At 41.6% G+C, this 27,762-nt stretch overlaps 1 protein-coding gene and 1 long non-coding RNA gene across 4 annotated transcripts in view; one reads left to right on the plus strand and one right to left on the minus strand.

Moving 5' to 3' along the window:
• The window catches only part of FZD6 (frizzled class receptor 6), a 33,882-nt gene extending 28,726 nt beyond the window's left edge, over positions 1 to 5,156 (plus strand). For all 3 annotated transcript variants that reach the window (XM_081503540.1, XM_081503538.1, XM_081503539.1), the window contains 3 exons: positions 21 to 169; positions 1,561 to 1,995; positions 3,620 to 5,156. In XM_081503540.1, the coding sequence (XP_081359666.1) occupies positions 21 to 169; positions 1,561 to 1,995; positions 3,620 to 3,788 (753 nt within the window). In that variant the 3' untranslated portion in view covers positions 3,789 to 5,156. The remainder of the gene's footprint in view (positions 1 to 20; positions 170 to 1,560; positions 1,996 to 3,619) is intronic.
• Positions 5,157 to 7,036: 1,880 nt separating this feature from the next.
• Positions 7,037 to 21,860, minus strand: LOC145511067 (uncharacterized). Its single transcript, XR_014057477.1, has 5 exons — positions 21,839 to 21,860; positions 21,229 to 21,363; positions 16,313 to 16,455; positions 12,821 to 12,906; positions 7,037 to 10,022 (listed from the first exon to the last, which is right to left on the minus strand). It is a non-coding gene; the product is annotated as an uncharacterized LOC145511067 (long non-coding RNA).
• Positions 21,861 to 27,762: the final 5,902 nt, after the last annotated feature.

Genomic DNA, 27,762 nt, shown 5'->3' on the forward strand with positions numbered 1-27,762 from the left:
AAATTCTTATTTTTTTGTAGGCAAATACAGAAACTCGACCAGAATTGGCTTTATTTATGATAAAATATCTGATGACATTAATTGTTGGCATCTCTGCTGTCTTCTGGGTTGGAAGCAAAAAGACATGCACAGAATGGGCTGGATTTTTTAAACGAAATCGCAAGAAAGAGTAAGAATCTATTGAATTATCTGACATTGTTTTAAAATAAATAGATCGAATAACAAGGAATTATTCAAATCATTACTGTTCTGGAGTTTCATTATATTAACTGTTTTTTCAAGCTGAAGTCTTGTTTCATGGAGAGAGATGCTTTATTTTAGTATTTGTTACAGTAGTCTTTCACATATACTATTATATTGAAATATAAATACAAAGTTTGTAAAATGTACATTTTCTTTCTATGGCTTATAATATATCCAATATTATTACTGCTATCATTGAATTAATTGTTTTGGGTTCAGCATTGTAAATAATTTTATCCTTTTTTATCAATGATAAAAGATGAAATGGGTTAAATATCAATTATATTAAGCAACATATAGAATATGATTCAAATGTGGTATATGATCATTACCGTTAAATTTTATTACACATAGTACTGACTTAACATGTCACTTATTTTCCTTGTTTAAGATGGTAAAAATTTCAACTTATAGAATATTCTTTAACAATATAGTAGATTTACATTTATGAGTAAATAGTTAATTTTATTATTTATATATGTTATAGATTGTGTACTATCAATGTAATATAGAGTTTTTAAACTGTTTCCAATTGGTTTGATTAGTGAATATTTTTGTGGTAAAAATTTTATAACCTTTTTACAAATTAATTTTTGAAGTCTGAAGAATTCATTTAACTGGACTTTAATTTCTTTGACCTATTATTATATCTCTATCCCTGGTGGCTCAGACAGTGAAAACTGTACCTGCAATACGGGAGACCTGGATTGGATCCCTGGGTCAGGAAGATCCCCTGGAGGAGGGCATGGCAACCCACTCCAGTATTCTTGCCTGGAAAATTCCATGAACAGAGGAGCCTGGCGGGCTACAGTACATGGAGTTGGACACAACTGAGTGACTAAGCACATCCCATATTTATGTGCCCACACTAACTTCAGAATAACTTGCTATAACTTGAATATTAGAAAGAAAACAATTGTATTTAACTAAAGACCATTAATTATATTCTATATTCTCTCTCTCTAATTTACTTGCATATTTTATATCTTTGTTTGTGATACACATACAGATAATCCCCTACTTTATGCCAGTTTGAGTTTTTTTGCCCTTATCTTTTGATTTTGCCTATTTAATTTCTTTCTACTATTTATGCTGACAAAAGCCACTGACAGTGTATGCACAAAAGATTTCACTTCGTGGCAATCTACTTATATCTCATAATATTTATAATCCTAGATGTTATAAATAATGTAAGTCATATAGAATCTAACTTGAATGAATAAGGATTTTTGGCACAAGATGTTTGATATGCTTTACAGTTTCTATTATAACACTTAACCTTTATTCAGTAAACTTTCTTCTTGAATTTTCTTACAGTCCAATCAGTGAAAGTCGAAGAGTGCTACAGGAGTCATGTGAATTTTTTTTAAAGCACAATTCTAAAGTTAAACACAAAAAGAAGCACTACAAACCAAGTTCACATAAACTGAAGGTCATTTCCAAATCCATGGGAACCAGCACAGGAGTGACGGCAAATCATGGTACTTCTGCAGTAGCAATCACTAACCATGATTACTTAGGACAAGAAACTCTGACAGAAATACAAACTTCACCAGAAACATCAGTGAGAGAGGTGAGAGGGGATGGACCGAGCACCCCCAAATTAAGAGAACGGGACTGTGAGGAGCCTGCCTCCCCAGCAGCACCCAGCTCCAAACTCTGCGGGGAACAGATGGACAGGAAAGGCCAAGGCCGGGCAGGCAACGTGAATGACAAGAGCAGCGTGTCTGAAAGTGTGCGGAGTGAAGGAAGGTGAGCTTGGATTTGCTTCTCTTAAGTCATATGACTATTTCGAATACTGCCTTACACACACCTCATTAAAGCCTAACATTTTCATTTCCAGCATAAAGCTGGAAAGAAAGCATTCTTTGAGATGACAGGTCTATATATTTTTAGTCCAAGTCAGTTTGGGATTAAGAAGTCTAGATTCTGCCTATAAATGCTCTTTTATAGTTTAATTATTAGTATTGGGAAGAGCCTTTCATGTATACTGTTCAAATAGAAAAGTAATGTTCATTTCTATGGTAATTGTTAAGAGTTGCTTGTGAATTTAGGAAACTGTTTGATTCATGTAAAAATACAGTCTAGTAAGTTTCGATTAGCCCTACATTATAATACTGTCTAAAAGGTATTTGTCATTTTATGAGTTTGATTATAAAATGTTTTTATTTTCTGAACGTGAAAGGATATTGACGTTACCTTTAATAAATTTTTCCAAATGATCATAAGTGATCCAAACACAGGTAAGTATTGAATTCGCCAAAATATTGACAGCTGACTACTTTAAGGTCTCAAGGCTGTCTTACCTCATCCTCCCAAACTAGACCAAATGTAGCTCCAACAGCTTTTGCATACTAGATTATGTATTATTAGATAAATGCCTTTATCATGTCCTAGATTTGTAAACTCCTCAAAGGTGAACCTGAGGTCATACTCATCTTTGTGCTCCCAGCCTCTTCAGTTCAGTTCAGTCACTCAGTCGTGTCTGACTCTTTGCGATCCCATGAGCTGCAGCACGCCAAGCCTCCCTGTCCATTACAAACTCCCAGAGCCCACCCAAACTTATGTCCATTGAGTCGGTGATGCCATCCAACCATTTCATCCTCTGTCGTCCCCTTCTCCTCCTGCCGTTAATCTTTCCTAGCATCAGGGTCTTTTCAAATGAGTCAGCTCTTTGCATCAGGTGGCCAAAGTATTGGAGTTTCAACATCAGACTTTCCAATGAACACCCAGGACTGATCTCCTTTAGGATGGACTGGTTGAATCTCCCTGCAGTCCAAGGGACTCTCAAGAGTCTTCTCCAACACCACAGTTCAAAAGCATCAATTCTTCGGTGCTCAGCTTTCTTTATAGTCCAACTCGCACATCCATACATGACTACTGGAAAAACCATAGCCATGACTAGACGGACCTTTGTTGGCAAAGTAATGTCTCTGCTTTTTAATATGCTATCTAGGTTGGTCATAACTTTCCTTCCAAGGAGTAAGTGTCTTTTAATTTCATGGCTGCAATCACCAGCCTCTTACACGAGGTCTAATCCATGGGAGAGAATCAACAAAAGGTTTGCTAAACTAAGGGCAGGAATCCTGTCTTACTCCCCATGAGATACCGTGCTTAGCCCATACAGGGGTGGTGCTTGATGAAGTTTCTGAAATTAGCAAAAATTGTATTTGAAAGTAAATTGTTTGTACTTTGAGGTGTTAAGAGTATGCATAAAGAGTTAATTATTTTCTGATAAAAGTGGTTACTAGTTAGGAGTAAAACTCATGGAAAAAGAAATAGCAGTTTTAAGAACATCCGGCATCACGTTGTGTATGTATGTACACACGGTGTACACGTGGTGTGTATGTACATCAGCTTTTGTTGTTTTACCTAGGGTAACCCCGAAGAGTGATGTCCCCGAAACTGGCCCAGTACAGAGCAACCGTGGGCAGGCATCCAGTTCTCCAGAGCCAAGCAGCTTCAAAGGCTCCACGTCACTGCTTGTTCACTCGGCTTCAGGAGTTAGAAAAGAGCAGGGCACTGGCAGTCATTCAGATACTTGAAAACCAGGTCATCGTGTTACTGAGAAGTGGATTCCTGCTACACTGGAGGTGACAGTACACTGTCTTACAAGAATCACTGTTACAGTCTTCTTTTGCACTTAAAGCTACATCGCCTCTTGTTACACTGAAAACAATAGATTCTGAGAATATGATTCATTTCACACAGAGGTTAATGGGAGCAGTATACCCCTCCAAATGGGAATGTGCAGGTTAATAATATTTTTCAAGTTGTGTGGGAGGAGAGACTGTTAGAGGAATCTTCCTTTTCTATTTATGAAGATTCTCCTCTGTCAAAAGTGTTTTAAGTTGTATTATGCTGTTTCACTTTTATAGTATAAAGTCAAGATTTTTCTTTGCTGAAGTATTTAAAACTTAGCTTTATATCATTTTTATATATTTGAAAATGAATTTTTATGTTTTGAATTTTTTTTAGAAATCCTCAAGTCTATTCAGATATTTTTATTATGTTATTCCAGTAGCTGATTTTAGCACTATTTTGGTAGCTTTTACATTGAATTTCTAAGAGAATAAGTATTCTTTTGTAGTATGAAAAATAATTGATACACTGAAATTCATTTATAATGGAAATTCAACTTTAAAAATCTGTTTACCTTATCATCTTCAATGTGTGAATTTTATAAAGTCTAGTTGTTTTAGGAATTTCACAGATCTATTATGCAACTGAAATAAGGTGCTTACTGAGTGTCCAATGTTGATAATATTATGCTGCTGACTGATCCTTCTCATTTTTAAAATGAAATGTTCTGAAGGATTAGTAGATGAATTGTTACTCTTTTATAAATTAAGCCAAGTGCAAGATGAATTGTTACTGTTTTATAAATTAAGCCAAGTGCAATTGATTTCCTTTTTTAATATATCATGACTACCCGAGATTGTGTTTGTATGACCACTTACAATTGCTTATACATTTAACTTTTGTTTTTTAACATTTAGAATACTACAGACTTTTTGCATTTTTGCAGTATCTTTCTCAGACATAATGTAGAATTCATCTGTGCAGCTAAATAGGATTTTGCTGAATATTCAAACATGTGCTAGCAATATTAGTGCCAAACAAATGGAAAAATATATATATAGTCCTGATAAACAGAATAAAATGTATTTCATATAACATACTTTGAAATATTAAAGAATTTTCTTAATTTTGTTTTCAATGAATATCTTTCCCTGAACAAAGCTTTCTTATGCTTTTGGTTTTTTCCTCTATTTAACATTCTGTTAAAGCGTAAGAAGAAAATCATCATGTACTGTATGAAAAATGTAAATATTAACTTTTCCACATTTTTTAACTTTGTATACAAAAATTTTGTGTGATCTTTTCAGTAATAAAATGTTCTCTGTATATGAGATTATAGCGTAATCCATGGTTATGCACAGTGTTCCTGGCCTAAGAAGTGGTATAGTTTTTCAGATTGATGGCTCCATGACTAATAAGCCAGAATAGGCTCTTTTTTACTGGAGAATCAAAAGACAGTCAAGACTTGTGTTATTTTTTTCTTTGTCACAGTTTCTTCTCAAAGTATATTTCGTGTTCAGTCACTGAGTCACATCCCACTCTTTGCAACTCCATGGAGTGCAGCATGCCAGGCCTCCCTGTCCTCCACCATCTCCTGGAGTTTGCTCAAGTTCACGTCTATTGAGTTGGTAATGTATAGATGTGTAGTATAATTATTGGAGAAGGCAATGACAACCCACTCCAGTACTCTTGCCTGGAAATCCCCATGGACAGAGGAGCCTGGTAGGCTGCAGTCCATGGGGTCACTAAGAGTCGGACACGACTGAGCGACTTCACTTTCACTTTTACCTTTCATGCATTGGAGAAGGAAATGGCAACCCACTCCAGTGTTCTTGCCTGGAGAATCCCAGGGACGGGGGAGCCTGGTGGGCTGCCGTCTATGGGGTCGCACAGAGTCGGACACAACTGAAGCAACTTAGCAGCAGCAGCAGCAGCAGCAGGTATTTTTAACAATAAAAAAATCCTGTTCCATTTGACAATTTTTTTTAATTGGCAGTAGGTGTTGAATTTTATCACATGCCTTTTTGCTACCAGTGTTAGTCAAGGGGGCTAACTGCTGTTACAAACAATCCTCAAAATTTTATTAGCTCATACATAGAAAATAGGTAACAAATAAGGACCTACTTACAGGACAGGGAACTCTTACTCTGTAATGGCCTATATGGGAAAAAAAAATCTAAAAAGTGAGTGCTGAGTCACTTCAGTCATGTCCATCTTTTTGTGACCCTATGGACTGTAGCCCCCGTAGGCTCCTCTGTCCGTGGGGAGTGGATATATGTATAAATGATTCACTTGGCTGTACACCTGAAACTAACACAACACTGTAAATCAACTATACCCCAATGATTTTTCTTTTAAATTTAGCATTTTAAAATTTGTTACCACACTTCCCTGGTGGCTCAGATGGTAAAGTGTCTGCCTGCAATGCGGGAGACCTGGGTTGGGAAGATCCCCTGGAGAAGGAGATGGCAACCCACTCTAGTGTTCTTGCCTGGAAAATCCCATGGATGGAGGAGCCTGGTAAACTACCGTCCATGGTGTTGCAAAGAGTTGGACAAGACTGAGTGACTTCATTACTTCATTACCACTCACATGACAAATGCAAATGTTCTTGAGGTAGCCTGCCAAGTGAGTACTCAAGCACCCATCACTTCTGTCTGGTGACTCTGCTGTCTGTTAGGGCTTCAGATTCTCCTCCAGGATTCTCTGCACCCAGCCACCAGGTGGAGGCAGAGAGAGAAAGAGCAACCGCCTGAACACAGAAAAATATGACTTGAGCAGGGAATTGGCTCGCTTCACTTTCAGCTACATTCCATTTGACAGAACTCAGGCACAGATCCATATACCTAACTCCGAAGGAGGCCGAGAAATGTGGTCTAGGTGTGCATGTGAGAGGGTGAAGAAACAGGCTCAATGAGCAACTCAACAGCAATGTTTTAGTCTACAATTGTGAAGCACTTTTCCTAATATAAGGTATCCTTTCATGCTTTGAATAATTGATCATAAACACTTTCTATATCCACCTGTGTTCTAAATGATGTCTCAACCATGGGCATAATGTTTGTAATCAGTAAGCTTGAATTTTTTTCAAGTATTCATTTTTAATAACAAACTTTAAAACCATCTTCTTAATTCAAAAGAAAAAAGCAGTTTCTCTTTTTCATGGGACCAGCATCTGTGATGCAAAAAGAGCCTGCTATTTCAGAGTCAGTGACATAAATTTTTAAAATCTTTATTGAATTTGTTACAATATTGCTTCTGTTTTATGTTTTGGTATTTTTTGTCATGAGTCATGTGGGAACTTAGCTCCCCAACCCAGGGATCAAACCCGCACACCCTGCCTTGGAAGGCGAAGTCTTAACCATTGGACCACCAGGGCAGTCCCAGTGATGTTAATTTTTATAAGAATTTACATAACCTTTTTTAACCAAGAAAGTTGACCTAAATTACATACTATATTTACATTTACAATAACGAAGTTGGCATGAGCCATGCTCAGTTAAGTTCAACTGCAGTCAAGATGTGATAAAGCAGCATTTATCACTATGAATATCAGCCACAAATCCTCAACAGAACCTGGTGGAACGCCATCTTACAAAAAGACAGTACCCCGTTGGGATCCATAGTGGCTATTCATGGTTCTGAAAGAATCTTCCCTAGACTTTCCTCGAAAAACTAGACCAAAAACAGCTTGTAATTGCCACCCATCATCAAAATCACAGTTTTAATGCCTCTTTACTTCTCAGAAGTGTACCACTGGTGGGCGTTTCCCACCAGTACTGCTGGAAAGTTTTAACATTGCCAAGGCAGTTAAACACGGGTACTCTCAGGAAATGAAAGATGTAATTTTTTAATAACCACAGGAGCCCTGCTGTTACTTTTCTGCCTGAATATTATCATCTTTAATACCTTACTGCTCACACATCAAAGACTTAAAATTCCAGATGCTAAAGGTTTTAACAGTGACCACTGGGACTTACCACGTGCAGAAGAATCACATTTTCATTAACTCACAATGGCAATGAATCAACACAGAGAGAAGAAAAGATTAAAGGGCTAATATAAGGAAAGATTCCTCAAAGTCCCTTGCAAAGCAAGGAGATCAAACCAGTCAATCCTAAAGGAAATCAACTCTGAAAATTCATAGCAAGAACTGATGCTGAAGCTGAAACTACAATACTTTGGCCACCTGATGTGATGAGCCGACTCACTGGGAAAGACCCTGATACTGGGAAAGATTGAGGGCAGGAGAAGGGGGTGACAGAGGATGCAATGGTTGGATGACATCACTGATTCAATGGACATGAGTTTGAGTAAACTCCAGGAGATAGTGAAGGACAGGAGAGTCTGGCGTGCTGCAGTCCATGGGGTTGCAGAGTCAGACATGAGTTAGAAACAGAACAACAATAAACAGCTCAGCATCAGGAAAACAAACAGCCCAATCAAAAAATGGGCAGAAGACTTAGACATTTCTCCAAAGAAGATACACGGACGAGTAGCTTTGAAACATATATACTACCATATGTAAAATAATTAGCCAGTGGGAATTTGTTGTATGACACAGGGAGCTCAAATCTGGTGCTCTGTGACAACATGGGGGTGGAGGATGATAGGGTGGGAGGTGGGAGGGAAGTTCAAGAGGGAGAGAACATGTGTATACCTATGGCTGATTCATCCTGATGTTTGGCAGAAACCAACATAACGCTGTAAAACAATTATCCTCCAATTAAAATAAATTGAAAAGATTAAAGGGCTAATCCCAAAGTTCAGAAGACACTGGGACCCAGAACTAAACAGTAATGAAAATGGCATAGTAAGTTTGTCATGAACATAACCAGAGGAGCGGAAACCAACGGAAGCAATGTGAAAGAAAGATAAGAAAAGGAAGGCAGAGGAACTCCCCTGGCAGTCCAGGAGTTAGGTAAGATTTCGCCTTCCAATGCAGGGGTTCAGGTTTTATCCCTGATCAGGGAACTAACATCCCATATGCCTTGGGCCAAAAAACCAAAACATAAAATGAAAACAATACTGTGACAAATTCAATAAAGACATAAAAAATATCTTTTTAAAAAAGATACAAAAAGAAGGCAGAACTGGAACTGGTAAACACCAGTTAGAAATGAAAATAAAAGAAAAAGTAACTGCTAGATGAATACATTTAGCAGCCAAATCTGAGGTTTTTATTTCCCATCCCAAGAAGAAAAAAAGGGAAAATTAGGAAAATGTTCTAAGAATACATTTTGTAATTCTCCACCACAAAAGGAGGATGTGAGGGGGATGAAGTTGAATTATTTCCTTGGGGGCCTATTCTAGGATAGAATTAGTTTCACTGTCAGGAAATGTATGAATCTGAATATATAGAGACTCCAGACTTTATCTGGGAAAAGTCACCAACAAAGTACTAGCTCCCCTGGTGGTTCCAGTCTTTCTGAAGAGCTGGTCCAGTGCCCGAATGAAAGTTTTCGTAAAACAGGAAGCTCCAGAACCTGTAAACCAAGCTGACCACTGGCAAAACCCCTTGCTGGCATTTTCAGCCTCTCAGCTGCCACCTCTGTTAGTGCAGAGTCCAAGTGAAAAAGAATAACATGCTGTGTTTCTAGAGCTGACCTTGTTGGCAGGCTGTGAGCAAATAAAAAGTACAGTAAAACAAAACAGGAGGACTGTGTTTCCTCAACTGACAGTCATCACTGCCTCTTTGTCACTGGTTCTGAGACTCCAGGTAGGGCTTTCCAGGCTGGCCTTGCAGATGCTGAAAAGTCCAAAGGTTTTCTTTAGGAAAGCCAAGACCAGGAGAGGTGTGAGCAGCACATCCCAAACCGGGGAGTTACCAGTCAGGGTTCTCGGAGTCCTTAATAGAAACGGCTAAGAGGCCAGAGGAGAAGTTCAGACAAGCCTTTATCAAGACACACCCTGCAGCACCAGCGAGGGGAAAACAAGCAGCAGGTACTCCTGCTTGCTCCCTGAGTGGGGTGAGAGTGGGGGCGGATTGGTGGGTTGGCCTGGAGGAGTGGCTTAGGTGGTCTGGGTGGTGCTGTGTGGAGAGATCACAGTGCAGTCCTCTGCTTTTGCTCCCAACAGCTGGCACCCCACTCCAGTACTCTTGCCTGGCTAGCCTGGACACCCTGAAGAGACTGAAGATGAAGCAAGCTCCTGTCCTCTGATTCAGCAAGTGTACAGCCTGGAGGAAGAGGTTGATTCTGCACAGACAAGAGGTAAGAACATTTAAAGAATTAGCAGTTAGTTAGTTCCAAGGCATGAAATCTAAATACACTGACATGGAAGTCTTCCAATATATTGCTCAGCACACAAAAGCAAGTGGCAAAACTATACTTCCAGAATATCACCATGTATGTAAACAACTGCCACCCCAAAGGACAGTCTATATGTTTCCTCTTGTTATACTGACATGTATCTAAATGCATAAGGATACCATGTATGTGAACAACCCTCACGTCACAGAATGATGCTGTATGTTTTCTACAGTTACATAATCAGGGACTCTGGAAAATGTGATAACATGGGTTTTCTCTGTGGAGAGGATCAGCATCATAGGTGATGATCAAAGCAGACTTTAACCTGATCTGTAATGTTTCCGGAGAAGGCAATGGCACCCCACTCCAGTACTCTTGCCTGGAAAATCCCATGGACGGAGGAGCCTGGTAGGCTACAGTCCATGGGGTTGCTAAGAGTCGGACATGACTGAGCGACTTCACTTTCACTTTTCCCATTCATGCACTGGAGAAGGAAATGGCAACCCACTCCAGTATTCTTGCCTGGAGAATCCCAGGGACAGCGGAGCCTGGTGGGCTGCCATCTATGGGCTCGCACAGAGTCAGACACGACTGAGGTGACTTAGCAGTAGCAGTGGCAGTAGCAGTAATGTTTCAGGACTTCCCAGGTGGTGCTAGTGGTAAAAAGAACCCACTTGCCAATGCAGGCGACATAAGAGACCTGGGTTCGATCCCTTGGTCGGAAAGATCGCCTGGAGAAGGCAATGGCAATCCACCCCAGTATTGCTGCCTGGAGAATCTCATGGACAGAGGAGCCTGGGGGCTATGGTCCATAGGATCACAAGGATGTGACTGAACTGACTTAGCACGCATGTAATGTTTACATTTGTACAAGGAATACCCATTAATAGATCACATGTTATAAGCATTGATTTTTTAATAGAAGATCTACCAATCACGTGTCTAGCTAACGGTGACACAGTGGGTCCAGCCACATCTGGCTGCAAGGGTCTTCGTGTTACTGATGTGCATGCCTGTGGGCAGGGGAGGGGCAGCCCACACCAACGAGACCTGGAAAGGCCACCAGCTCATCTGGTTGAGACTCCGTTTGCTTGCTCCGTCCTGTGCTTCTCTGTGTCCCCGAAACAGTCTTCTCTTTGGCTGGCAATCAGTACATGGGCTTTGAGAGCATCCATGGTTCAGTCCCTTCTCCAGACCCTGCTTGCATCCCCACAAATAAAGCTTAGGCCTGCTAACTTGACCCAGCACTGGGAGACGGAGGATGTCCAAGGACCAGCCACCCAGGATGTGATATGGGGACATGAGCAGAGGAGGAGAGGGTGCCATAGGCTGGATTCAGCTGAGCGACCATAATGGCAAATCCTTTCTCTGCACCTCCCCTCCACCCCTCACCCCCATACACAGACACCGTCGCCTCGAGTGCTGTTTGTTTCTGTGTTCATGAATTTCAGGTTGAGAAGTGGGTCAATAGTGAAAGCCAGAGTCTGGGATCTGAAAGTCCGGGTGAATCTGGGGTGTATGTGACTTTCTGATGAAGGCAGACCCCTGCTTTTCTCTAGCGACTCTGCCCCGTGTATTCACCCACCCCTTAGAGCCTGGCATGCTGCAGTCCATGGGGTCGCAGAGTCAGATGTGATTTAGCGACTGAACAACAACACAGAGACATGCAGTCACCCCAGGCTCCTGAGGCAGAAAAGTGTTCTAAGCGGCCAAGCGAGGGAAAGAGACAGGGAGAGGGCCAGAGACGGCCACCTCTCCCACATTCCCCTAGGCTCTGTTGCCTCATGGAAGGGATCTAGAAATGTCCAAGAGCTCCTAGTAGTAACAATAGATAACATTCACTGTCCTGGGTGCTAGTGATATAATGAGAAACGAGACAAGCCCCTGCTTCATATCCCAGGGGGTGTAGACTACACGCAACTAACCGAATAAACAAACAAGGTAAATTCAGACAGGGATAAGCTTTATACTAGAATATTAGCCAATTGTGTTAACTGAAGCATCTTTTATAACAAAAGGCCTCCCTCATAGTTCAGTTGGTAAAGAATCACCTGCAATGCAGAAGACTCCGGTTCAATTCCTGGGTCGGGAAGATCCGCTGGAGAAGGGATAAGCTACCTACTCCAATATTCCTGGGCTTGCCTTGTGGCTCAGCTGGTAAAGAATCCGCCTGCAATGCGGGAGATCTGGATTCGATCCCTGGGTTGGGAAGATCCCCTGGAGAAGGGAAAGGCTACCCACTCCAGTATTCTGGCCTGGAGAATTCCATGGACTATATAGTCCTTGGGGTCACAAAGAGTTGGACACGACTGGGCGACTTTCACTTGCACTTCACTTATCACAGACACTTAAGTGTCTACAAATATGAAACTGGTTATATAATTCATTCCATTCAATGGAACATGTGAAAATATTATAAAGAACATGGAGGAACTCTAAATATTCATAGGAAAAGAAGTCCAGGAAATATCACAGGTGAAGAAAACAGATTATAGGAAATATGTGTATGTATTTTCAACACCACTAAGCAACTAATTTAATTCTGACACCATCTCTTAGGAGGTGGAAACAGGTTAGGGGTTCAGTCCCAGATGACTGCCTCCCGCCTTCAGTTGCTAGTAGAAATCCAGGTGGTCACCCAAGCTTCTGACGCACCAGCTGTAGATTGGAGGTTCCCCTGATCCCTTCTCGGGTTCAAGTGATTTGCTGAAGTGGCTCAAGAACTCCAATAAATGTTTACTTACATTTACAATGTCCTCTGGAGAAGGAAACGGCAACCCACTCCAGTATTCTTGCCTGGGAAATCCCATGGACAGAGGAGCCTGGCAGGCTACAGTCCATGGGGTCGCAAAAGAGTTGGACATGAGTTAGCGACTAAACAGCAATAATATTAATATAGTAATTTATATTATCATAGGGGATTCAGATGAGCAGCCACATGAAGCAATACAATATATAGAGTGAGGTATGTGGGAAGGGTAGTGAGGCTTCCAAACAAACTCTGAGCAACCACTTCTCCAGCATCTGCCTGTGTTTGCCAACCCATAAGTTCTCCAAATCCCATCCTTTTGTGATTTTATGAAGGCTTTATTATGTAGTCAGAACTGATTAAATCACTGGCCATTGGTGTTTGATTCAACCTCCAGCCACCCCTCCTCCAACGGAGGCCAGGGGATGGGACTAAAACTTCCAACCTGCTAATCTTGTGGTTGGTTCCCTTGGCAACCAGCCCCTACCCTTAGGTACTTTCTAAAAGTCCCCTCGTTAGTGTAAACTCAGATGTTGTTGAAAGGAGTTTGTTATGAATATTAAGACAACTTTATTGCTCTTATCACTTGGAGAATCCTAAGGCTTTAGGGTTTCTGGGCCAGAAATGGGGACAAAGACCAAATATACACTTCTTAGTAAAGGTCACAATATCATATGTGTATACAATTATTCTATTTAGTTTATATTCACATCTGTCATGTGTGTTTAACGACTAATAGAACTAGGGAAGCAGGTGGACACCCCTGAAGGAAGGAGGTGTCTCTGACGACTCAGCGAGGTCACAAAAGTTTCCACACTTAGTGGCTCCCAGCGGCACCAGGGCTGAAGGTTCAAGTCTCCAGAGAGGTGCTGGCTGGTAGGGCGGCCCCAGCGAAATGCCCCACCTTTGGCTCCCTGACTCCTCCCTCCACTGGGGAGCAACCCTGTTCTCCGTACCACACCTAGACTGAGCATCTTGAGGTCACCACTGTTCCTCTGTCCATCCCACACATGTGGCCCCCACCCTGTATCTACCCAAGCTACCCACCACAGGGCAAGGACCAGGCCAGAGCCAGGATGAGCTCTCCAAGGCAAATGGGATGGCAAACCATCCCTCACCACCCAGACACCAGCAGCTGTTGCCCTGTGGTTGCAGGGGGAAAAAAAAGTTATTTTAAAGGAGTGAGATTTTGGTGAGGGTTAATAACAGGGAAACTTTGACTTTCTGCTTCAGACAGTGTATTGTCTGATTTCAAAATAAGCATATGCTATCTCCTACCCACCTGCAAAATTGGTGAGAGGGCGCTCCAGTTGGTAAGAAACAATAGCCAGTTTTGCTAACTTCTATTACCTGTTTAACTACTTTGGCATTTCAGGTAAATAAAGGTATATTGCATTTTAAGATATACATGAATACAAAAATAAGCAGCTTTATGAATTTCATTATCTCCAATATTATTCTAGCACTTTCCAAATTACTACTCACCATATATATATTTATTTTTTCTGATTTTGTAAAAGACACAATATGCTTGTTTCTATATGCATAAAAATTCCCAATAGTGTTAAATTTTCATGCATTCCATGTATAATATTAATGTATAAAATATACAGTTGGTTTTACTTCCTATTGTAACTTGTTTTAGAACTTGACTTGATGAGTGATCCGTGTCTCTGGATAGAGATTATTAGAAATAATTGACATGTTTTAGTCCTATACTGAATTCAAGGTTAAATATTTCAAGATGGCTTTGGTCAGCCAAGCCTGATGGCTGGTATGCAGACATGAGCAAATCACTAAGAAAAACAATTAAAGCCCTGACTTTGGATATTCAGCTTGGAGACTAGAGTATCTGTTGAATGTATTAACCATGACTCATAACCACATGAGTTAAATATATTGAGGAATTAAATGTTTAGCTCATAGTTCGGCTTGTGCTGAGGTCTAGAATTACTGTAACGCCAGTAGAAAATTGGAATTGAAATAGATACACTGGATTTGACTCCTAACTTCAAGGCCAAGAGTTTGCTAGTAATGCACCCTGTTGGGCTGACCCTGGAGGGGAGCCTCCCTGTCTCCCTCTGCCTTCTGTTTCCCAGGATTCTGTCAGGCAAGAGGGGAAAAAATTCTTTGCAGCAGCCCATGGTAAAACGGATTCTTGCTCCTCACGCAAAGTCCAAAAACCTCAGAACAAAAGGAGCCTTGGTGACAAATTATAAGGAGAGGGAAATCTTTTACTTTCTCACCGTGTTAGGGAATCCCCAGGAGTCCCCCAGGGTGTGCGTCTGGGCCCCCTTCACTGGTGGAGGCAGCTCACTGGCACACTTGTCTGCTGGCACACTGTCATCTGCTCTCAGCACATTCCTGGCCTTGAGGGTCATCCTTCTGCAGTGGGAACACCCCAGCATTCCAGCCTCTAGGGCCAAATCCTGCTCTCTGGAAAGGAGCTAACACACTCACTCATTATTGTTGTTTAGTCACTAAGTCGTCTCTGACTCTGCGACCCTATGGACTGTAGCCCACCTGGCTCCTCTGTCCCTAGGATTCTCCAGACAAGAATACTGGAGTGGGTTGCCATTTCCTTCTCCAGGGGATCTTCCTGACCCAGGGATCAAACCCAGGTCTCCTGCATTGCTGGCAGATTCTTTACACCTGAGCCACCAGGGAAGCCCCATACTCACTCAGCCTAAACTACAAATGTTGATGGGGAGTAATCTCTGATAAATGGATAAATAAACCATGCAATTTTGCTCAATGATAAGAAGAAGCAAACTGCTGATTTTCTAATCATAGGTGGATCTCAAAAATATGCTCAGCAAAGGCAGCCAGAGCCATGAGTACACAAACAGCACACTGTCTGAAGGGGGTGAGTATGAGGCTAGGCCTGCTAAGGAGTCAAGTGTTGTGCTACAGGCATTTCTAGCATCTCCCTGTAGACATGTGGGGGTGTGCCCTCTACTCAGGCTTTATCCAAAGTTCTGAGGAAAACGGAAGAGTCATCTTTAACATCCTGTTTCACATAGCTGTAGGCTTCCCTGGTGGCTTAGATGGTAAAGAATCCGCCTGCAATGCAGGAGACCTGGATTCAATCCCTGGGTCAGGAAGATCCCCTGGAGAAGAGAATGGCAACCCACTCCAGTATTCTTGCCTGGGAAATCCCATGGACAAAGGAGCCGGGTGGGCTACAGTCCGTCAGGTCACAAAGAGTTGGACATGACTTAGCAACTAAATCACAATCACAACCACATACATACCTGCATCTTCAACCAGAAGCTGTTGGCCACCATCTCAGCATTCATTCCTCCACCCATTTTCATTACCAACTACCCCTCCTTACTCACATAGCGATTCTATTCTACTCGGAGATTCTTCTTGATTTGCTGAAGTCTGCGGTTGTCAACTTCCCCTTGTTAAAGATTATTTTAGGGTTGAGTATGTAACCACCCCCCTCTTCTGGCCAATGAGATGTAAAAGGGCTGGAACTTACTGGAAAAGATTCTCTTTCTCCTAAAAGGGGGATATCACAAGAGAATGTCCTTTTCTTCCTCTTGATATCGTTGCATCCAGCAGGGACGCTCGGACCAGCTGTCTCCCCGTGGTGAGTAATGACATGAGAACAAAGCCAAAACCCTAAGAGTAGCAGAACAGAAAGATGGAAAAAACCTGAACCCTTGATGATGTGGTTGAGTCACATGAAACAGCCCTTGCAAAAGAAATTTCCTTATTAAGCCACACAATTTTCTATTACTTGCTGCTAAAAGTATCTTAACTGATGTAAGAGTCAACTCCTTGGGAGTGATAAATAGCCCCCAACATAGAGTGTTTGTCACACGAAAGATGTTCAATAAATGTTTATTGAAATATTATAAGAATATATATATCAGACCTGTGATGATCTCCACTGGAGTTATGTCATTCCACCCAGTAAGACTCAGTTTGAGTTTGCTTATACTGCAGAATGAGTTGCAAAGTAAGAGGACATGGTGGGGTTTATGTGGAGTGAGCACATCTGGGCATCAGTGACGGTCAGGAGTCAGCAGGGAAGGCAGCAGTAACCAGCTGGCTGGGGGAATGTGGTTTATGTCTGCAGGGACTTCAACCTTCAGTATGAAATCCTGGGAAATTCTGCTATAAACATGGTGGAATGATGGCAGAGCAGAATAATTAGTGATAAGCTGAAAGCTTATCCTAGTCTGAGGTCTGGTGAGAATAAACAAAATAGATACAGAGCCTTTAGATGAGAGATTTAAAGCTTTTGGCTCTGCCCTACGGTCCTGTGCTCTTGTCTACCTTCTTAGAGAAGTGTCACTCCATGCTTTGCCTATTGCTATAGCCAAAGTGATTTTTGCAGTGGAGGAAATGGCAAGTCTAGGAAGCCTTTGTTCAAACAATGACCTAGAGCCATAATTTCATGGGGACCTTTATCAACACTGTACTAGTTTACCCAATCATACCCAATTAAAAAAAAAACAGACTTTTTAAAGAGCAGTTTTAAGTTCACAGCAAAGTTGAACAGAAAGTACTGAGGTTTCTTGTATACCACCTGCCCTACATGTGCATAGGTTTTCCCATCGTCACCGTCACTCGCCAGAATGGTACATTTGTCACAACTAGCGAACCTACATGATTGGACCATTGTCACTCAAAACCCATACTTCAATTTAGGGTTCACTCTTGGTGTTGTACATTTTATGGGTTTTAACAAATAATGTCATGTATCCACCATTTTAGTATTATACAGAATAGTTTCACTGCCCCTGCTCAATCATCTGTGCTTGGCCTATTCACCTTTCCCTCCTCCTCTACCCCTACCATTCCTGGAAACCACGGATCTTTTTACTGTTTCCATAATTTTGCCTTTTGTGGAATGTCATTTACTTGGAATCACCCACTGAAGAGCATCATGGGTGCTTCCAAGTTTTGGAAACTATGAATAAATCTGCTATAAGTATCGATGTGCAGGATTTTGTGCGGACATCAAACTTCAACTCATTTAAATTTGTATAAATACCAAGGAGCATGGTTGCTTGATCATATGCTAAGACTCTGTTTAGTTTTCTAAGAAAAAAACACATTATCTTCCAAAGTGACTCAACTATTTCTCATTTCCATCAGTAACGCATGAGAGTCCTAAGGCTCCACATCCTCATCAACAACTGGTGTTGTCAGCATTCTGGATTTTGACCACTGTAATAAGTATGTAGTGGTTGCTTACTGTTGTTTTAATCTGCAGTTCTCTGATGACATATGATGTGAGCATCTTTTCATATACTTATTTGTTATCTATACATCTTCGGTGAGGATCTTTTGCCCATTTAAAATATTTTGCCCAATTTAAAATTGGGATATTTGTTTTCTCATTGTTGGGCCAAATTTTAAACGTTACTTTGGTGACAGATTTCAAAACAAACTGATCCTCATCCATTTATTTTGCTTACCCTGCAACTCATAGGAAGGCAAAGTTAGAATTTCAGACAAATATAATACACATTATTTAACATCTACTATGTGCCCCCACACATTGTTTTAAGTACTGTGGAAGATACAAATACATGTCAGATACAATCCTTGCCATCTTGGCAATCTTTAGGGAAACCAAAAATATGGAAACTAAAATAACTAGACAACGCTGAAGGGTATAAAAGATTAATTGCCAAATGTGTGTTATCCCCTCTAAGTACTTACTATGGAATTTTTGATCTAATTAAAAATAAAATTTTCTATCTACATACATTCAAAATATATTTTATGAAAGGTGATGATCAATTGGGAAGGTATTTTACTGAGAACTATTACTCTATAAACTTATAAACTGCACATGCATATCATTTTTACTGGTATACTGAACTACAAGAAAACAGAATAGAAGAAGGAATGGAGCAATCATCTGATACCTCTTTCAGACAGATAAATTGGTAGAGAAATTCTATAAAGTGGAAAAAACATCATAAGGATTCATAGTTTCTTCTTGGGTTTGGAAATAAAGACCACATCATCAGTGGGGGAAAAAAAAGACTAGTGTGGAAACAATCAACCAGTGAGCCACAGTACAATGATAATTATTATAGCAGAAGCATGAGGACCATCTTTGATAGCAATTTGGAAACCAATGCCTCATAACTGAGTTTCTACCAATGGACCAGCCCTTCAGGAACGTGGAGACTGGAATGAGCCAAAGAAAGAATACAAGCATCAGGAAAGGGCCTAAGTTTCATCTGAGGCTTTATCAAGAGACAGCAAAATCCCTGTGGAAGAAGAATTGACCAAAAAACTCTCACTCGTTGGTGACATTGCCCAGACTTACACAGGCTCTTTGGAAAGTGCCCCCACGCCCCCAGCCAAGGCTCACCCCAGGAAGAAAAGGCACATTCCACTGAGATTAGAATTGCTGCGGAGGTGGAAAGCAGATATTATAGACAAGACATTGAGTAAGCAGAGCAAGCTTATTGGACTTTGCGTAAAACACTCATAAAAATGGATCTTCTTAGGAACATTCCATTGCAACCACACTGAGATGGTGTTATTTCCCTAAAAATTGAGCTGGTTTTCTGATTAGCCTTTGTATACTAGAAAAATTACCAGTTCAAGAAAAGAGTAGGTACCACGTATTAATATCTATGAATGGAACTTGGTGATACATCCTTTGAACTTAAGGGTTTACTTCCTCTGGTGTTTTGTCCTAAGACTATGCACTTTCACTGCAAGGGGCACAAATTTGATCCCTGGCCAGGGAACTAAGATCCCACATGCTATGCAGTGACAAAAAAGACAAAAAAGATAAAAACAAACAAGCAAAAAAACCTGTAATGCATCTCCTATTTCCAAAAGACATCCAGAAATGAAATGACTGATAGTAGGTTGGATAAATAAACCAAGGACTTTCCTAAGGTTGACAGGAAGGGGGAAATAGTAACTGTGAGGATTTTATTTTATCTTATTTTGTGGCAGATACTCTCAGGTCTACCCAACAGTCAACCAACTATGCCTGCCACTCACCCTTCTTCCCTACTAATAGAATCCAAATGTTGTTCCCTGTCCTCCAAGAAGCCATATTCTTTAGGGGAGGCACAGTCTCTTCCTAGCCCCAAGGAGTTAATGTCTCTTGCCAAAGAGATTTGTTTTAGATAACATGCACATGAGAAAATCCTGGCCAATGAGACTGGGAGGAAGTTCTTCAGGGAGGAGTCCAGAAAGCATGTTGTTACCCTTTAAAGGGAACACATAACAGGGTCATTCCACATTGCCTCTGGAAGAATGCTAATCTATATTTGGTTATTCAGATGATACATCCTCATTGCCCAGCATGTGTCCTGAAATCCAAAGTCTATCTGTCCTTGAACTGGAAGGGACCAGCTTTTAAAATATAGGCAAGTTTAAAAACACAGTCTAATAAAGTCATGTACTTTAGAAATAGAGTGGGAACGTTAAGGAAATAGCAGACAAGAAGTAAGGGCTAGGTCTCCAGTTAGACAGTTCTGAAAGCCTAATTCAGTGGAGAGGTTGGGGGCAGGGGAATTTCTATTTCTGGAATGTAGTCTTGGTCTCCAATACTTTGGCCACCTCATGCGAAGAGTTGACTCATTGAAAAAGACCCTGATGCTGGGAAGGATTGGGGGCAGGAGGAGAAGGGGACAACAGAGGATGAGATGTCTGGATGGCATCACCGACTCGATGGACATGAGTTTGGGTAAACTCCCGGAGTTGGTGATGGACAGGGAGGCCTGGTGTGCTGCGATTCATGGGGTCGCAAAGAGTCAGACACGACTGAGTGACTGAACTGACTGACTGACTGAGTCTTGGTCTTCCATATCAACTGCAATTGCCCTATGGGAACCAACCCCAAAAAGAAGGTAGCACAGAGGTACCACTGCACCTTCTAACAGCACCTCTGCTCCTGCCTACTCACAGCCAGGACACCCTGATGTCTCTTGCAATGCAAGCATCGTCCTCAGTGATCACTTCCACTCTTAGCATTTCCTGGAACTTACTCTCAAGGAAGTTTACACCACCTTCTTAGTAGAATAGACCAAGGCTCTTCTCTCCCTTCTGTGACAGCCCTTCGTATTTTTGCACCTTGTCTGCTCTTAGCCACAATGCTCTGATTTTCAACTGTTCCTTCTTTGAGGTGGTTTCTAAATCCCCTTACAATCATGCTCACACTATATATAAACATTCCTGTGCTGTATTTGCCAATATTCCTCTAAAAATACTGGATTGGTCCAAGAGTTAGTTTGCGTTTTTATGTAACATCTTAGGAAAAACTGAACAAACCTTTTGGTCAACCCAATATGTTGTCTAGAAGAGAATACAGTGCTCCAGCAAGTCTTTCACCATGCAGAACATGTATATCTGTCAATGAATTTGTTTCTTATAGTGGTTACAATGCCACTAAGTTTAGCTCACCTGGTAAAGAATCTGCCTGCAATGTAGGAGACCCCAGTTCGATTCCTGGGTTGGGAAGATCCCCTGGAGAAGGGATAGGCTAGGGACTACAGTATTCTTGGGCCTCACTGGTGGCTCAGCTGGTAAAGATTCTGCCTGTAATGGGGGAGACCTGGATTCAATCCCTGGGTTGGGAAGATCCCCTGGAGAAGGGAACAGCTACCCACTCCAGTATTCTGGCCTGGAGAATTCCATGGACAGAGGAGTCTGGCAGGCACAATCCATGGAGTCTCAAAGAGTTGGACACAACTGAGTGACTTTTATTTTCACTTTCAAGGTTACCTTGGTAGCTCAGTTGGTAAAGAACCTGCCTGCACTGCAGGAGACCCAGGTTCAACCCCTGGGTTGGGAATATCCCCTGGAGAAGGAAATGGCAACCCACTCCAGTATTCTTGCCTGGAAAAATCCCATGGATGGAGGAGCCTGGCAGGCTATAGTCTATGGTGTCACAAGTGTTGAACATGACCTAGCGACTAAACCACCACCATAGTAGCCATATCATACTGGCCTTGGATAATTGTGAGATATGAAGCCATATAATTGTAATCAGAGCAGAAATTCAGGACATCACCTTTGCTTGCCTGCATGAATATGAGCTGGGGAGGCAAGGTAACTGGGAGATCGCCCAGGAATCTAATATTCCAAACAGAACTTTGACATGTCATCAGACACTTAATAAAGGATTACCAAGAAGTAGATGCTGAGATGTGACCTGGCTCTCAGAAGAAGTCTATCTAAACAAAAGGAGTAGAAAGGACTAGGGCACTAGTACAAATTTCCTGAGATACTCAAGGAACCAATCACTTAAAAATTAAGGTCCATGCCAAAGACCCCAGTTACCTAATGAAGAGATTTCACAATGAAACCCTGAGTGGGGTCAAGCTTCCAGGCATTTCTTACCACTCCTGGTATGGGGGCCACACACAGCTAGTGGCAGCATCTAATTGGTGGATTTAAGGTCCAAAAGAAGGGATCAATAGACGTTTCTATCTGTTTAATGAGTGAGACTTTTTTCTTTGACCGCGCCCCATGGCATGCAGGCTCTTACTTCCCCAACCAGGGATCAAACCCTCATCCCCTGCAGTAGAAGCACGGAGTCTTAACCACTGGATCATCGGGGAAGTCCCTAAGTGAGACTTTTTATTCTCTCTTACTATTCAACATCAGATGACTTTCTTCTGTACAGTTTTTTGGTTTTCACTTACTGTCAGTCGCTCAGTCATGTCCGACTCTTTGCGACACCACGGACTGTATAGCCTGCCAGGCTCCCTCTGCCCATGGAATTCTCCAGGCAAGAATACTGGAGTGGGTAGCCATTCCCTTTTCCAGGGGGATCTTCCTGACCCCGGGATCGAATCTGGGTCTCCACCATTGCAGGCAGGTTCTTTACCATGTGACCTATCAGGGCTAGTACAACATTTACCCTGCTCCCCTCACCCCTAGACCTAACCTCCCTGCTCTTTTTCTCAGAAACTGCTACAAGTCAGATCTTTTCCATCTGGCTTTAGTGCAAGCAGCTTCAGCTATCTTTTCTAGCTTTGGGTCATCTACCCATTTCAAACATGCTTTCTACAGAATCCATGAATAAATGGGGAGGGCAGTGTCCATAAAAATAGGAATCATTAATCTAGCTAAGAGTTAAAAGGAAACGCGGGTAAGAGGATACTATTGACAATAGTGAGTATTCTGTAAATTCTGCCAAAGATGATCAATGTTGCCAAAGGGTTATTTTCAAATAATGGTAAGAAGAGTGGGAAGAAAGTTTGCCTAGACTTAATTTTAAATTCTACACAGTGGGTAACAAGTCTTGTAACCACAAACTTCTATTAAATATGTCATAACTGACAATGAATTATTCCAACTTTTGTTTTTTCTTCAGACATTTGTGTTTTGTATCCAAACTTCTTGATCTCTTTCTCTCTCCTGTCACCAATTTCCATTTTATCACTGTTTAGCATCCTCTATTGGCAGCTTTGGAGACAGATCAAACTGTCTTCAGCTTGCTTTGTCATTTGATAAAAACTCTAATAGTTAAGGGAAGAGATGAATATTAATGGATTATTTCAATTTAATTACCGGCTATGGTCTGACTTTATATCAACAAAGCAATTATATCTGTAGTTGTTAGGAGACCTGGAGAAAAAAAAAAAATCAGAAACCACATTTTAGCTGATGGAGTTGGAGATCTGTGGAGGGAGACAGGAGACCTGGATGTATTTTGTAAACCTTAGTGTTTAAGATGTAATTCCAAATATCCTGCTTACTTTGGCTTTCTTTTATCATAAAACAGGCAGTTCTTTGTGCCTTGTAAGAGACACAGGCTGCAAAGGGTCATCTGAACTGCCCAGAAATGTCTTTAATCTTGATCATTTTCAAACACAGATCTCCATGGTGAAGAATTTTCTGAGGAATTCGTACAATGCAGAGTCTGTTCAGAGGATGCTTATTTGAAAACCTCTGTACACAGGGCATAATGAAGAGGGAAAGAAAACACATAACTTCCGGTAACTTAAGAAAAAGGAAGAAAACTGGACGGGAATGAAAGACTACCCAAGTAGAAAGCACGTAGCAGGCTATGACTCAGAATAAATGAAATGTAACTTGAAACGTAATTTAACCTTGTCTGGTCTAACACAGACCAGTGCTTGCCCTCAAGCACTGCAAAGGATACCAGCTTCTAGTTATATACATTTGCACAAATAAAACAGGATGCATGTGAAATGTACTTGCCACGATCGCGGGCAAGGGACTCTTACTCATCTTTCATCAGTGACTTTTAGGTTCTATAATTTTCCATCAACCTTTATTCTTTTAGAACCATAAAGATTCCAGTCACTCATGAGCTGGTAAGGGAAATGTGTATTTAATGTCTATCAGTGCAAGATGTGGGTAGATTAGCCATTTAATACTGATCTGAACAGTTTGATAATTGAAGGATTTAGAAATGCAGATGAAGCCACTGCATTGTTGGATTTTTTGCTGTGTTTGCACATGCGAACTTGAGCCAGTGGAGGGAGGAATTTAGCCCCCATTTCAAGACATCACTGCTGTTTGCCCTCTGTACCATTTTTTGTGCTTCCCCTGCCCTGGTCTATATCCCAGGAGGGTGGCCTCTGTAGGATGTTTCCAGGCTCCTCTCTGCTTCCCAAATAGCATTAATATCACTGCTGCTGCTGCTGCTAAGTCGCTTCAGTCATGTCCGACTCTGTGCAACCCCATAGATGGCAGCCCACCAGGCTCCCCGCATCCCTGGGATTCTCCAGGCAAAAACACTGGAGTGGGTTGCCATTTCCTTCTCCATTAATATCACTACTTATTGATAAATTTCTCTTTCTTCCTTCCTTATCCCTTCCCTCCTTCCCTACTTTTCTCTCTTTTTCTTCCTTCCTTCCTTCCTTTTTTTTTCCTCTAGCTGCATTTAGTCCATCAGAGACTGGAGGATGGCAAGAGGGGAGAAGCCAGGTATTATCGTCTTTCCTCTCTGGTATGGGCTTTGTCTCTTTCTTGGCTCGAGCTTCCGATGGACAAACCCTATATAATCCCAGCTTTGACTGGGCACCTATGTCTCTCCCGTTTAGGGGTGGTAGCAGCTTACAGCTATGGCCAGTCTGGGCTTGCTTCACAGTCCCCTGTTGAGCTTCTAGACTTTGTGGTCAGTTTCCTACATTAAATTCCTTTTGTTTCAAATACTGAGAGAGGTTTCTGTTTCCTAATTGGACCCTGAGTGGTAGAACTGTTTTGTAGATTAAGTGTAATCTATTAAATCATGGTTTCCTTTAATTTTATACAGAATCTCCTACTTTTTTTGAAGATTTATGTATTTATTTATTTTTTGGTTGTGCTGGGTCTTCCTTGCTGCATTCAGACTTTTTCCAGTTTCGGTGTGTGGGCTTCTCACGGCGGTGGCTTCTCTTGTTTGGGAGCACTGGCTCTAGGCACGCTAGCTTCAGCTGTTGCAGCCCGCAGGCTTCCGGAGTTGCGGCTCATGAGCCCCACAGCACTGGCTCGGTAGTTGTGGCACGCTGGCTTAGTTGCTCCACGGCACGTGGGATCCTCCCAGACCAGAGACTGAACCCGTGTTCCTTGAACTGCAAGGCAGGTTCTTAACCACTGGACTGCCAGGGAAGCCCCAGAATCTCCTACTTTTATAATAAAATAATCATAGCTAACGTAGGAGAAGGAAATGGCAACCCACTCCAGTATTCTTGCCTGGGAAATCCTGTGGACTGAGAAGCCTGGTGGGGGTCAGACACGACTTAACGACTAAACAACAACAATGGCAGTTCTAGTCAATATGTAAGAACAAAAAGTTGTAAGGAATTGGGGATTGGGGCTGAAACAAAAATCCTATTGTTTACAGACGTGATTGTCTGTTTAGAAAAACCAAATAAACTGCAGGCTAATATTTAAAGAAAGATAATAGCTAAAGTGTATTGAGCACCTTATAAGTACCAGGTAAAAGTACCTAGTAAGTAACTCAGCAGAGCATAGCTGCAGCTTTAGCCTCCAGCTTCCCTTGACCATGCTACACTCCCTCAGAGGTACAAGCACCAGTTGCCCATGACCTCCTTGGTGGTCCAAGTACTATGGACTTGGTGTTCCAACCAGAAGTCTAAGAACCAGCTGTGCACCCCTGAGATGGGGTTGCCACTTCCTCCAAGCTCTAGCTTCTAGGACCTCCCCCAGAGACTCCTCTGTTTTGGGTTCCAGCCCTAGGGGTGGCAGCTGCTTCCTTCAGTCTGGTTTACCTCCACATCCTGGCTTTTCAACATCTAGGTGACCAATCTGTATTAAACCTCCTCTGGTTGAAATATCTAGTATGCTTTATGCTATTCTGACTAGACCTTGACTGATAACTAAGTTCTTCTATCTCAATTCCAGTAAATGTCCCATTGATTCTAAAAAATTGGCACTTTTAGACCGTTTATTTCTATATTTATTTTGACTATACTGTTTATGAGCTCTTATTAATATCACTACTTTTCTTTTTTTCTGCTCTTTTTTTTAGAAGAAAATACCAAAAAAAAGTAAAATAATTGCACAAATAATGTTACAAAGATAGAAATGCTGCTGAAATGAAAAATTCGACTGGCAGGGAGAGATCATGTGATACTTTGAAATGCTTATCATCAACTGATGCATCAAAGATACACCTGGCATGCAAAGGGTAGTGGAGAGATATGTGAATGCTTAACCAGTTTAAAGCTGAGAATTGCCTGTATTTGTTTTCCTACAAAAGAAATATAGAACTCTGTGGCTGACTCCAACCTCTAGTGTGATTAGAATACTTTTTTTTTTTAAGATTTTTTTGATGTGGACCATTTTTAAAGTCTTTTTTGACATTGTTGCAACATTGCTTCTGTCTTATGTTTTGGTTTTTTGGCCATGAGGCATCTGGGATCCCAGCTCCCTCACCAGGGACTGAACCCTCACCCCCTGCATTGGAAGGAAAGTCCCAACCACTGGTGCACCAGGGAAGTCCCTGGAATACTTTCATTGGCCTTCCTGACCTTGCCATCCACCAGGCTGGTTGCTTTCTATAAGTGTAACTGAATAGGACCCTATCGGGCCTTCCCTAGGTGGGCCCTTCCCCTATATCCTCTGCTCTAGCTCCTCTCTGAAGCCCAGATAATAATACCTGATGCATATTTCCAGAGTTTTTCAGATGTTAAAAACCACCACCAAATAGAAGAAATTAACTACTTGATGATTACAAGTACATAGCCCCCAGACCTACTGGCACCTAATAACTGATAATGTTCGTTAACCAGTCTGTTACCTGAACATCACCCAATCAGAGAATTGTGCATGAGCTGACCACATACCCTGGAAATCCCTCCTCATCTGGCCTTTATGAAGGCTTTGCTGAAACCCTTCAGGGAGTTCAGGGGGGTTGGGAGTATGAGCTACCCTTCTCCTTGCTTAGCCCTATAATAAACCTTTCTTCTCTCCAAACTCCACACTTCAGTATTGTCTGGCCTCACGGTGCACCAGGCACAAGAACTTGCTTTTGGTAGCATAAGGAGGCAAGTGATAAAAATCAAAAGCTTCCAGCTATAGCCAGCTGATACATGTGGTAGAGAGAAATCTGAGATGACCACTAAGATTTCTGTCCTATGGTATATAATCCCCTCTCCTTGAGTATGAGCTAAACTGTGAATATGATGGATGTCACTCCCTTGTTACATTATATGGCAGAAGGGATTTTGCAGGTGGAATTGAGTTTCCTAATCATTTTACTTTGACTTACTCTAAAGGGAGATTATCCTGGGCAAGCATGACTTAATTGTGTGAGCCCTTAAAAAAGACTGCACGCTTCCTGACGTCAGAGATTCAAAGTGTGACAGATGATCTATGGAAGGGGGCCATATGGCATAGACCTGACAGTGGCTTCTAGAAGCTGAGAATGATCCCCAGATAACAGACAACAAGGAAGCAGGGACCTCAGTCCTATAACCACAAGGAAATAAATTCTGCCAACAACTTAAGGAAGCT

Source organism: Giraffa tippelskirchi, chromosome 6 (genome assembly GCF_054371585.1).
Source record: "Giraffa tippelskirchi isolate mGirTip1 chromosome 6, T2T-mGirTip1v1.2.pri, whole genome shotgun sequence".
Lineage (NCBI taxonomy): Eukaryota > Metazoa > Chordata > Mammalia > Artiodactyla > Giraffidae > Giraffa > Giraffa tippelskirchi.